Source organism: Cnephaeus nilssonii, assembly GCF_951640355.1.
Source record: "Cnephaeus nilssonii genome assembly, chromosome: 10".
NCBI lineage: Eukaryota > Metazoa > Chordata > Mammalia > Chiroptera > Vespertilionidae > Cnephaeus > Cnephaeus nilssonii.
In genome coordinates, this window is record NC_137081.1 from 2,864,722 (window position 1) to 2,877,019 (window position 12,298).

Sequence of the window (12,298 nt, forward strand, 5' to 3'; positions counted from 1 at the left end):
CCAGGACCCCGCAGGCAGCAGAGGGCATGTCCAACCTCATTAGGCCCGGGGCCTCCCCCACCGCTGGGCCTCGCCTCCTCCCGGTCGGTTGTGGCGGGCAGCGCAGGCTGGGTGCGAGCTCCCGCCGCTCTGAGCCTCGCCATTCTCTGCCAGCTCCCCGTGGTTCTGGCTCGCTCTGAAAGCAGTGGTGAGGGGGGTGGAAATGATCTTCGTCCTGAGGAACCATTTCTGTCAGATTGCCTCGTCAGCACTGACAGTGGGCACAGTGAATGCACAGCGTGAGACCGCATCCTGGTCAGTATCACGGACATGGATGCAGAGGAGGGACTGCACTTACACAATCTGAGACATCGAGAGGGAAGACACACTACAAACCCGACCAGCAGTCCCTGAAAACAAGCCCTAAAATAAAACAAATAAAATAAATAAATAAAACAAGCCCTAGCGTAGGCCTCCTTCCCCCTGCGCCTGTGTGGCCACGCGGGACACGCCCGGCTCAGAGGCACGTTCTCCGTCTTCTTGTGCAAAACTCACGTTTTACCAGCCCGTTCTCCCTGGAAGGCTTCGCTATGAAATGGAGTATTTTTTTCCAAATATTTTTGTGGGAACACTTTTTGTAACTACAATAAAAGTCTAGTTGCAACTAACCAGCTGTGAGTTATTTGATTTCAGTAAGCAGATGCCTTTAGCACGGCCACTCCCACACTAACGCCGAGGCCTTAGGATTTCCTGCTTTTCTCACAGACACCGTGAGCAGAACCGCTCACGCACGTGACTGCGGGGCCACGGGTCCGACCAGAGCGCTCAGGACAGATGTCAGCGTGCTCCCTGTCCTGGCGCCTTTATTCCTACTCTGCTCCTCAGGTTCCTGGAAGAAGGTCCTTCCTGCCTAGCACACTGAGAACGGAATGGAAAGCCCGCCCTCTGGCCTGCAACTCCCCACCTATGGAAGGTCCAGGATAAAACCTCTGATGTCATTTTCAGTTCCACCACTTTCCTTTAAAAAAAAAAATATATATATATATATATAAATTTCAGAGAGGAAGGGAGAGAGAAACATCAATGATGCGAGAGAATCGTGGATGGCTGCCATTCTGTTCTTATGACCCTGGAATTCGTAGGGGTTCCTGACGAAGGAAAAACTGTACGAGTTACAACATAAACAAAAGCTGATCTTTAACTTCACATCCTTCTCACCTAGACCCGCAGGCCCCAAGCCTGGAACCCCTGCGTCTTGTGTGCCCTGAACACGTCGTCTTGTCAGCCGTACCAGTTACTGAGGGGTTTCTAAGTGCAAGTCCCGTGTTCACTCCTCCCTCCCGACTGCACTGGGTAAGGACCCATGGCAGGGCCCACACGGATGCTGGATGCCAACTGCAGGCAGCGGGCGGCCCACCTCGGAGCCTGGACTCCCCAGCTCCCACCTGCCGGTCAGCGGGGACCGCAGAGGAGGGCAGTGAGCCCCGCTCTGCCCAGGGAGGGTCAGCGGGGACCACAGAGGGGGGCAGTGAGCCCCGCTCTGCCCAGGGAGGGTCAGCGGGGACCACAGAGGGCAGTGAGCCCCGCTCTGCCCAGGGAGGGTCAGCGGGGACCACAGAGGGCAGAGATCCCCGCTCTGCCCAGGGAGGGTCAGGGGGGACCACAGAGGGCAGAGAGCCCCGCTCTGCCCAGGGAGGGTCAGGGGGGACCACAGAGGGCAGAGAGCCCCGCTCTGCCCAGGGAGGGTCAGGGGGGACCACAGAGGGCAGAGAGCCCCGCTCTGCCCAGGGAGGGTCAGCGGGGACCACAGAGGGCAGAGAGCCCCGCTCTGCCCAGGGAGGGTCAGCGGGGACCACAGAGGGCAGAGAGCCCCGCTCTGCCCAGGGAGGGTCAGCGGGGACCACAGAGGGCAGAGAGCCCTGCTCTGCCCACGGAGGGTCAGCGGGGACCACAGAGGAGGGCAGTGAGCCCCGCTCTGCCCAGGGAGGGTAGGGAGGCAGCGGGCATTGCAGAGGGAAGGAATGTTCGCCTTCCGTTTCCCCAGGGCGGGGAGGGTTAACTGTAGAAAACGCCAAGCTGAGTTAATAATACGGGGGAGGCAACTTCATGAAAACCTTTCTGTGCCCGAGGTTTCTAACGCTATAAAAGGAACACTTCTGTTAGTCACTCCGTCATTTAAATAGACTTACATGGAGAAAAGCCTAGGAAGCATTAACACAGTATCCAAACAATGTCGTGTTTTATTTTGACCATCTGTACGTAAGTTTACTTAGTCAACATACAAACGCCTGCCCAAAGCCGGACACGCGCTCCTTTCGGATCCCGAGACCTCACACGTCCCATCCCAGTCAGGGCGGGCAGCGCCTTCTGCAAACGGCGAGGTGGGGCGGCCCGTCTGGGCGGTGACCCCGAGGGGACGTGCACACGGGCGAGGCCAGCTGTGCCCCACACGCTTGACCTGCGGACACGGACGGCTCGTGACATGCCAGGCTCTGCTCCTTGCCCACTTTGCCCGGCAGAAGCCGCCCCCTCGCAGGCACGTAGAGCGGGCAGCGGCCCGATCGGGCACGAGCCCGTTCGCCAACCTGTTCCAAAACCTCCCGATGCAGTCGCTTCACCACCGCAAGTCGCTGCTTCCCAGGGGCCTGAAGTGACGGCTCACGTCCTCCTCGGTCACGTCCGCCAGGCGGGCCGGCTCCCACCGCGGGCTCTGGTCTTTGTCGATTATCACTGAGGGAAGAGGGGGCAGGTCAGGTCACCTCTCGCTGTGCCCAGGTCTCATCCCCGGACGACAAACCACCTGCTGCACTAGGCGTGGTTCTCCACGGCACGTCTTTCTGCGAAGCGTGAATGTGTGGAGCCCACAGATCCCGGAGGGCAGCCCCAGCCGGGCCCCGCCGGGAACCAGCCTCTGAGCGAAGCCGGGCCCCCCCCCAGCCTGGTGCTGCCTCTCCTGGTAGGCGAAGCCGTGACGGGGCCTCCTGCTGTGACGTGGCTGGGCCAGCCGGGGGCTGAGAGGACAGCAGGGGGTGGGCCCGCCGTGCCTCCCCCACCGGAGGTGAGGGGCATGGCTGCAGGGAGAGGAAGGGGCTCATGCCGACCCAGCGTGGACCTGCCTCTGCTGAGCCCACGGCCACACAGCCCTGAGTCCAATGCAACCGTCACCGGCATCGTGAGAAGCCCCCCCCAAGCCTGGGTGCTGCCATCGGAGTGCTCAGGCAGACCCCCCCCAGCCTGGGTGCTGCCATCGGAGTGCTCAGGCAGACCCCCCCCCCAGCCTGGGTGCTGCCATCGGAGTACTCAGGCAGACCCCCCCCAGCCTGGGTGCTGCCATCGGAGTGCTCAGGCAGACCCTCTCCCAGCCTGGGTGCTGCCATCGGAGTGCTCAGACAGACCCCCCCCCCCAGCCTGGGTGCTGCCATCGGAGTGCTCAGACAGACCCCCCCCCCCCAGCCTGGGTGCTGCCATCGGAGTGCTCAGACAGACCCCCCCCCCCCCCAGCCTGGGTGCTGCCATCGGAGTGCTCAGGCAGAGCCCCCCCCCAGCCTGGGTGCTGCCATCGGAGTGCTCAGGCAGACCCCCCCCCCCAGCCTGGTGCTGCCATCGGAGTGCTCAGGCCGTCCCCCGGAGAGTGAGCGCGAGGCCATCTGCACAGTCCTAAGGGAGGCCCGCTCCCCGCTGACCGCGCGGCAGGTGCAGGTGCGGCCACGTGGGGCGGCCGGGCAGGCGGGCCTCGCTGTGTTCCTCACGGCTGCATGGGAAGCGGAGGGGCTGCACGCACATGGCTGTGGCGGCCATGTGGGCCATGCTAAGACGTGCACAGTCCCTGTGAAGTGGGGGAACATACCAACATACAAACTGTGTGAACTAGACACCGCTTTTGGGGTTGAAGGTAAATGGTTAGAGCAGCAATCTGGGAACGAGGAGGCAGGCTGCCCCCCCGGGAGGGGGGAGGGGAGACAGGCATCGTTGAACGTGGACCCGGGGCTCCGTTTGGTGGCCTGACTGCGGCCCGCGTCAGCACAGGACAGTGATGGTGCTGAACATGAGTCATCACCCCAGCCGCCCTCGGAGCGCACACCGGGGCAGTGCGCACGCAGCAGCCCTGGGACTGCTTCCCGCCAGGCCCCCGAGCCTCGGCCAATGCGTCCGCCGCCCGACGTGCCCTCCTGGCCCAGGACAGAGTAAGAGCTCGGAGTCCATCTTATTCCCAACGAGCGGACGTTTCACCGCAGACACGGCAGCTGCACGGGGCCGCTCCGCCCGCAGCTCGCTGCGCTGCAGAATGACCTGCTTCTCTTCCCTCTCGCCCAGGAGACGTCGGCTCCAGGTGCTGACAGCAAACGTCTCTGACAACCACTCCCCTCATGTGCTAGTTTACTTACTCTGATGACATACTTTATAATTAGCAAATTAACGCAAAAACACCAAACCGTTCTCCTGAGCATAGATGCTCCTTTCTGAATAAAACGGCTATGCTGGGAAAGGAGGGGATATCCTTTCTCTTTAGTAAGAAGTAGATGGATAAAACCTGCATTATAATCAGAATTTAATGCTGCCCAGTTTCAACGCTTTTTCCTTAAAATCACCGACTGTATCTAAAACAACACCTGACTTTTTTAAGTTTAAGAAGGGTTGCTCTCACATAAAATGAAGGCTTTGGCAGCATAACCCAAGCGCCACACAGACCCTCCTCACACAAGAAGCCGAGGCTCTGACCCCATCGCTGGAAATGGGGGGATGCTATTTCACTCGGTTTCCTTACGACCTAGCGACCTCCTCCAGCTCAGCCCCTGTGCCTCGAAGAGGGTGAGCGCCAGGTCACTGCCGCCATGCTATCAGGCCACAAGCTCAGGAAGTTCTACCGGCGGCGCCGTGTTTCCCGAAGCTCCCGGCTCCGAGAACACAGCCGCTCTTCAGGCAGCACAGCCAGTCTCACCACAGGAAAGTGACCAGTAAAAATATGAGAGAATCAGATGTGCAAAGTGCACACAGAGGGAAACTCACAGAAGTAACCGCTATGATTTTTAGGGACATGGCATGTGCATCAAAATTATTGCAAATGTGCCAGGATCGAAAAAAATCAACCACTTGCTTCTTCTAAATATACTGGCTTTGAAGATGATAAGCAAAAACAGGAATAAAAACACTCACATATTTAACTAATTATGTCGTATGGTTTTTCTCCATGTCAGTGTTTCTCAGGTCAGGCAGGAAGGTGGCGGGGAGCGATGGCACTGCTGGGGTTTTGTCAGGCCAGTACAGAAGAGAGGGGAGGGAAGGGGAGGGGGATGGGAGGGGAGGAGAGAGGAAGGGCAGGGGAAGGGAGGGGAGGAGAAGGGAGGGAAGGGCAGGGCAGGGGGGGAGAGGAGGGGATGGCAAGGGAGGGAGGGGGGTAGGGGGGGAGAGGAGGGGATGGCAGGGGAGGGAGAAGGGAGAGGAGGGGAGGGGAGGGAGGGGAGGGCAGGGACTGAGGGCTTTATGTGGAATAAACGCACCCGAGGCTTCAGCAGCAGAATGAGTGACAAGCTCACACCGCCTCTGCCTGCGACTTTAAAAGCAGGTGACCTCTTACATATCAATTAGGGAGCAGTGAGCAGGTCATGTAAATTTTTAAAGCAATATTGGATGCAATGACTTATCTCCCCTATCTGCCAGTTGGTAATTTTTTAACTCTTGGCAATCTGTATAAAAGCCTAATGTTCACTAGTAAGACAGCAACCATCTTGGACGCACAGTGCGCTCACACACTCTGCTCCCAGGAGAGCCGAAGGAGCCGCCACTCACCTGCCCTGACGCCTTCGGGAAAGTCGTGGCCGCCCTGAAAGACAGAGGAGGGAGGGCTGTGAGCGCCCTGCTCCTGGCGCCCTCCACCGCTGAGCTCCCACTCCCATGGCACTGCCTGGCCACAGCATCAGCGACGGACCGACGGTCACCCCTCGACCACCACCCACCCCGCTGCTCCGGTGTCTCCACGCCCGAGTGGCCCGGCCCGTTGGGTTTCCAGAGTCCATTCCCGGAAGTTTCCCTATCAATGGCTTCGTGTGCATGCTCTACAATGACCACACGTTAGCTCGCAGCCTAAAACGCTGACACTGAGACCGGTTCTCACCACACAAGCTTGGCTCAGCCGGTACTCCATGGTGAGCACGTCCTGCAGGGACTTTGAGGACCCCTCTGTGAGCTGCCGCAGCGTGATCTTGAGCGATGTTGGAGACATTTTATTAATTACCTGTTAGGGGAAAGCGTTCGCTAGTTTTAGACCAACAGTTCCTTTGCTGTCTGTAACAAACCAGCTGAGTTTTGGTATAAATCGTGTTATAATGTGCTCAGATGACAGTCCTATCCGCGTGAGGCTCCCCTCCAGGCTAATCCTGCCCACTCGCCAAGCAAGGTTTTCTAATCCATGGGACCAGCAAATTCCTCTCCCCAACCGGGGAAGGGCTAGTGGGAGGGACAGGAGCAAGTGTGCCATGCGCCATCCCGGGGACACCAAAGCCGTGTGTGTGTAACGGTCAGTGAGGGTGAAGACATGCTGTCCCCCGTCCATCCTGGACAGAAAGGGACCCCGAGATGTCGAGGAGGTGGCTGCCCCTCCGCACACGAACGCGGCTACGCCCCTGGGACCCGCCCTGGAACCCGCAGGAAGCACACAGCGCCCCGAAGACGCCGGCGCGAGGAGCCGAGAGGCTCGCGGGGACAGACCCGGGACCCTCTTAAAGTCTGCCCACACCCTCTCTTCTGCAGACGCTTCACCCAGCACCAACGGCTCTCTTCTCCTGCAGGGCCGGGTGTTCCTGATGGACAATCAAAGGAGCGGCGTCTCCCTCGGCCAGGAAGCCTCCGCGGGCGTCCGATCCCACCCCACGTCACGTCACGTCACGTCACGTCACGTCACGTCACTCTGGAGCCGCGCTCCTTCCCAGAGCTCCAGGTGGCGAGTGAGAAGGAAACTCGCACTCCATGTGTGTGGCCCTCGTGGGATGGGCTCGCCAGGACCCTGTTCTGTGGCGGGGCGATCACAGCCCAGAGGAACAGAGGACCGCTGTGGGCGTCCACCCCCCAGCCCCGGGGGGGGGGTGCTTGTAAGGGGGTGCCACTGAACTTCTGTGCTGCTGCAAGGGGCACCAGACCGCCTGTCCGGCCCCGTGCCGCGTGGCTGCTGTCAGCGGAATTGCTAAGTGCACACTCAGCCACGTGGCTGAGAACGGTAACAGGAGTACCGGTTTCTATGTTGCTCTGAAACAAGAGAACCGACGTGAAGGCACACTCCTTGAAATAGAAAACGATCACCTCCATTTATGCAAACATTCCTAAAAGCTGTCAATAACGTGAATGGCCTTTGTGGTGAGGGAGACGGACAGCTGCCGCCTGCTGAGGGTGCCTGCGTGTCTAGAAGCCGGAAAGCGGTCTCAGGAGCCTAGCCTGCCGTCACTTACACAGAAGCGGCGCCGCCCGCTGTCGCTGTCGCTGTCGCCAGCTGACCGGCTGTGACTGTGGGAGATCGCTCCCTCAGGCTGAGAAACTGCTTCGGGCGGGCTCAGTGGTGGCTGGAGATGGGGCCTCCTGCTGGCTTAACCAGCTAACTGCCACTCGTCCAAAGCGGACACCGTCCCCACACGCCACGATGTTTTGAATTTAATTTTAAAAAATCAATTGGCAATAAATATTATAAAAATAAATATATTACTCACAATTCGAGTGTTCTTGAATATTTTCAGCTGAAAATTCTCACGAAAAATGATTTTAAAGTTGCTCAGGGCTGCCACTCAGGGAAAACATTTTTTTTACAGACGCGCGTGTTGTGGGGAAAGTCCACTGCTGGCGTCTACAGGCGCTTACGGCGTACAATAGGTTTAAACAGATTTCTTTCTTTTACTGGAGCCTACAGCTTAGAAAGACCATGTACTGAGCTGCTGCTCATTAGACAGAACTTACAGGTCAACGTCACAGCTGCAAGGTGACCGTCTAATACCCATGTCCCTCGTGCTTCCCCGGGACCGGAGGACCCTGGAGGGAAGCGTGCCTCCTGGGCCCCGTGACGGCCAGGAGCTGCCTCTGGCATCGGCAGTACAAGGTACTCGGGTTCTGGTGAGGTTTTGAGGGAAACAACAACAGTGGGCGCTGCCCGCCCCCCGGAGGCCTCCCTGTCCGAGAGCCCACCCCGCTCCGGCAGTGACCCGGCTTTACCTTCACCTGCTCCAGGGCAAAAGGCGAGCCATCTTGCTGTAAGTTTTCAATAATCTGCTCCACGCTGTCGGCGGAGAAGCAACTGTAGGGAAGGAGACAGGGGATGGCACGTGTGAGAGCCTTCCTCCTGTGACAGCCAGGCACCCGAGCACAGCTCCCTCCCACAGGCGGGGGAGACAGACACTGCTCTCCTTCCGGCAATGTAAACAGGGCCTACATTTTCTCTTTGGATCCTGCGTCTGTTACTTGTAAGTAAACGATATCGAAACTGAAAAAGTGGTGCTTCTAACTGCAGAGACGGCTGTCCTATTCTCCAGTAGTTTCCCTCCTCCTGTTCCTAAGCCAGTCTTCACCTCTCAGATCCTCACTAAACCCCTGGCCGAGGGGCTTGACACATCAGACCTTCAGGGAAGCCGACTTTACAAAGATAAAAGGTAAGTGAATTCAGTGATTTCTAGCCGCTCTTCCCCACTGAAAGAAAAGACGTCTTTCAGTACATGAGCCAGTGCGGCAGATCGCCTAAACGCAATGCACTGGGCTCCCCAACAGAGTGCCAAGAAGCTATTTTCAAAGGTCAGTGGAACAGAGGCTGTGTGCTCTCCACTGCAGAATTAGGTGCGTGCTCAGCACAACGGAATCCATCAGCAGGTCCCACTGACCAGCCCCGGGAGCAGGAGGACCTGGCCTCGGAGTACCTGTTTATCCTGCCCAGGTGCTCCTCCAGGACGAACGCCTTGTCCTCGTCAACCTTGGACTGTTCGGAAAGAAAAATACTGACATTAATTTGAAGTAACTCAAATCTTTTAACAATCCTCAATCCGTTCATATTCAATGATACACTGTGTGACAGGTTATCGCTTTCAGTCAAATTACACCCAACAGGCTCCTGACTGCTACCACTGTGTGTGCAAAGCTCAGACCGTGTGTCTGTTCCAGGCCAGCACCTGACAGGGTCAAAGGCCAAGAGTCCCTGTATTTTTATTTCATATCATCTATGTGGCACATGACCGTTAAGCGTGTCAGGAAGTTCAAGAACCGCAAGGACCTGGGAAGTCCTGCCCAACCCCACGGGACGCAGGCACCCCGCCAGCTCCCTGCAGCCGCAGGGATAAAGCAGTGCCCCCAAGGCCTGGGCAGCTGTGGTTAGAACTTGTCTCTAATTCTGGGCCACAAATAAGCCCTCGTGTTTCTAGCTCTAATTTACCCTCCCCCACCTTCCTCGTCCTCACACGGCAGCGTGTGCCCCTCACAACCCGGGTCCCTCTAATGCTCAAGTTCCAGTCCATCAAGGTCATTCTTGTTTTCTTTAATACGCTTTCATTGATTTTAGAGAGAGGAAGGGGGAGGGAGAGAGAGAGAAACATCGATGATGAGAAACATCCATCGGCTGCCTCCTGCACATCCCTCCTGGGGATCAAGCCCGACACCGGGCCTGTGCCCCGACCGGGAGAGGAACGGGTGACCTCCTGGTGCGGGATGCCGCCCCACCCGGGAGCCGCATCGGCCGGGATCCAGGTCCTTCTTAGCGGCGGACACAGACCTTCGCTGCAGGCGTGCTGAGCCGTGACAAAGCACGGCACGCCCCTCGCGCCCGTCTGCTGGGACACGAGGCTTTTCTAACGGACCGCGGGCCGCCGGGCAGTGCTTCCGGCTGCGCCGTCCACTCGGCACTAACGCTGCCCCGGGGCCCTGCGCCGCGGCCTCCGTCCGCACTCAGGGGCTGGCATTTCGGGCTGAAATCCCAACGTGCCCTAGCCCCACTGCGAAGCCGTGAGTCCACACACACAGGTGCTGTCTCCCTCATGGCTCTCAGCCCCACGGCCTTGAACATAAGTACCTTCCGTTTCTTATTTGGCCTTTTGTTTCAGTTCCCAAAACAACGGTGAGAGGGGTGTCTTGTTTTCCGCTTCCCCTTCCTCCCAGCCACAGCGCTGTGTTAATGAGGGGACTCGGGGAGCCCCGAAGGACGAGGGCTGGTTGCCAGGGGAACCGACCTGGGATTAGAGTTGGAACTCTCAGTCCCCCTAACCCCCCCCTTCCCCCCCCCACCCCGACAGCTCTGCAAACTCCTCCTCTGTGGGTTCTAGAAGGCTGCGTACACTTATTTAATCCACACCCCACAATGCTCACCAGGCCACTCTTCAGTCCCTTGCCCTTCCCCGGAATTAAAACCTGAGGTTAGGATGTTGACAAGGTTACCTTTGTATGATAACTTTCTAAGACATCTGCAATATTTTCTTTGGAAGGAGATTTCAGGGATAATAAATCTTCTTCTAACAGGCTCAACTAAAGGTAAAACAAAATAACAATAATAAGTGGGTATAGGAAACAGATTTGAAACACCACACAAGATACTTCAGAAACCTTATATTCTTTTTTAAATTCCTGTCTTAAATTATGATGTTCTCTTCAGCTGAGCTACTGAAGGAGATTCCCACTGTGGCTGTGCACACGCATTCCCACACAGCAGATGTTGTCTCACGAGGAATGAATAAAGGTGGGAGAGCTGAGAGGAGGAATTGAGACATTTGTCCTTGTTTCCCTCTGGCTACCGGCACGTGAAATGCGTACCACAACCCAAGATCTGAGTTATACGTTGTAACTGACTTGAACTGAAATGATAAAACTCCAGTCCTTCCGTACAGGGAGCCCTTCCTCCCGGCGTTCAGCGCTGGCTCTGTGCTGTTTGACACGCATCACACCTCTCTCTCTCTCCGCCAGGTCCCGCCTCCAGCTCGCCCCCCGCCCCCCGCCCCGACGTGTGCTCATCTGGGCTTCCTGCGCAGGCCCTGGGCTGGCAGTCGGCCGTGACCAGCAAGCTGGCCAAGAGGAGGAGGCTGTGGACCCGCTTTCTGTGCAGCCTTAGCCAGTCCCACCGTAATCCAGAGTGTCCCCCGAGTAGGCAATGGGGTGCCCGCTCTTGTGTCCTGTCACAGCTCAGGGAAGGATGAGACCGCTGCCTACTCAGTGTGACAGAGGGGCCAGAGCGGAGAGAATCTGCAGCTGCAGCCAATGTGATGGGCCCTCCTAGCCATGCAGAGGGACCTTCAACTCTGTATACTTTTCATTTATGTAACATCCCTTCCCCTTCCCCAAACACCCTGCCCCCCAAGACAAGAGCTCATGTGGAGACCCACGTGCTCCCTGAGAAGCCGAGTCCCCACGGTCCCGGGGGAGCGCTGGTGGGATGAGCTGGTCGGGCTCCTCCACCCCCCGCTCAGTGCCATCAACCAGCCCATGGGGAGCTCAGCCAGGTGTCGCAGAACAAACCCCAAATCTCTTGCTCAGATTTCTGAGGCAAAACCGCCGTGAATTGGGTTTTCTGTTACATTTAACACAAGTAGTTTCAACTCCTATGGTGAGACTGCCCCCCATTTCGGAGATGGGAAAATGGGGGGCTAAAGAGGCCACAGGCACCTGGGATTAAACCTGGCTGCTGGCTACCTGTTCCTGGCCACCGTACTAAGAAAACTGGCAACGCTGTTTTTAAAAAAAACAAAGCAACAGATACACTTCAGGCCAAGTGTTTAAGACCATATTTTACAAATGTACCTTTAAATGCATCAGGGAAACTGACAACCAAGAGAACCCTTCAAAAACCTATAACAATAAAAGCCTGATAAGCTAATTAGACCGGACAGCTGAATGACCTCCGGACGAAGCCGCAGCTGTGAGGGCCAAGCCCCTTGCACGAATTTCATGCATCGGGCCTCTAGCGTTTTTATAAAATAAAAGCCTACCATTGTACACGTAACTTTAGATTTTTACATATTAGACTTTCTTAAAGTAGATTTCTGTACAGAACGTAATTATTCATTTAAAACTATTAATGGGAGGTGCCAGGCAAGGCCGCTCTGCATCCAGACCCAGGGCCTGCACCTGTGCGGGGAACCGGACGGAGCGGAGACCTCCCCTGCGGGGAACCGGACGGGACGGAGCGGAGACCTCGCCTGCGGGGAACCGGACGGGACGGAGCGGAGACCTCGCCTGCGGGGAACCGGACGGGACAGAGCGGAGACCTCCCCTGCGGGGAACCGGACGGGACAGAGCGGAGACCTCCCCTGCGGGGAACCGGCCGGGGCGGAGACCTCCCCTGCGGGGAACCGGACGGGACGGGGCGGAGACCTCC

General features: G+C 57.5%; 1 protein-coding gene across 3 annotated transcripts in view; it reads right to left on the reverse strand.

Moving 5' to 3' along the window:
* Positions 1-2,194: 2,194 nt before the first annotated feature.
* Positions 2,195-12,298, reverse strand: part of HIBCH (3-hydroxyisobutyryl-CoA hydrolase) — a 29,501-nt gene continuing 19,397 nt past the window's right edge. For 2 of the 3 annotated variants that reach the window (XM_079782321.1, XM_079782319.1), the window contains 6 exons: positions 10,369-10,455; positions 8,865-8,923; positions 8,170-8,251; positions 6,092-6,211; positions 5,767-5,800; positions 2,195-2,709 (listed from right to left, as the gene is read on the reverse strand). In XM_079782321.1, the coding sequence (XP_079638447.1) occupies positions 2,594-2,709; positions 5,767-5,800; positions 6,092-6,211; positions 8,170-8,251; positions 8,865-8,923; positions 10,369-10,455 (498 nt within the window). In that variant the 3' untranslated portion in view covers positions 2,195-2,593. The remainder of the gene's footprint in view (positions 2,710-5,766; positions 5,801-6,091; positions 6,212-8,169; positions 8,252-8,864; positions 8,924-10,368; positions 10,456-12,298) is intronic. The other variant, XM_079782320.1, reaches the window with a different exon arrangement.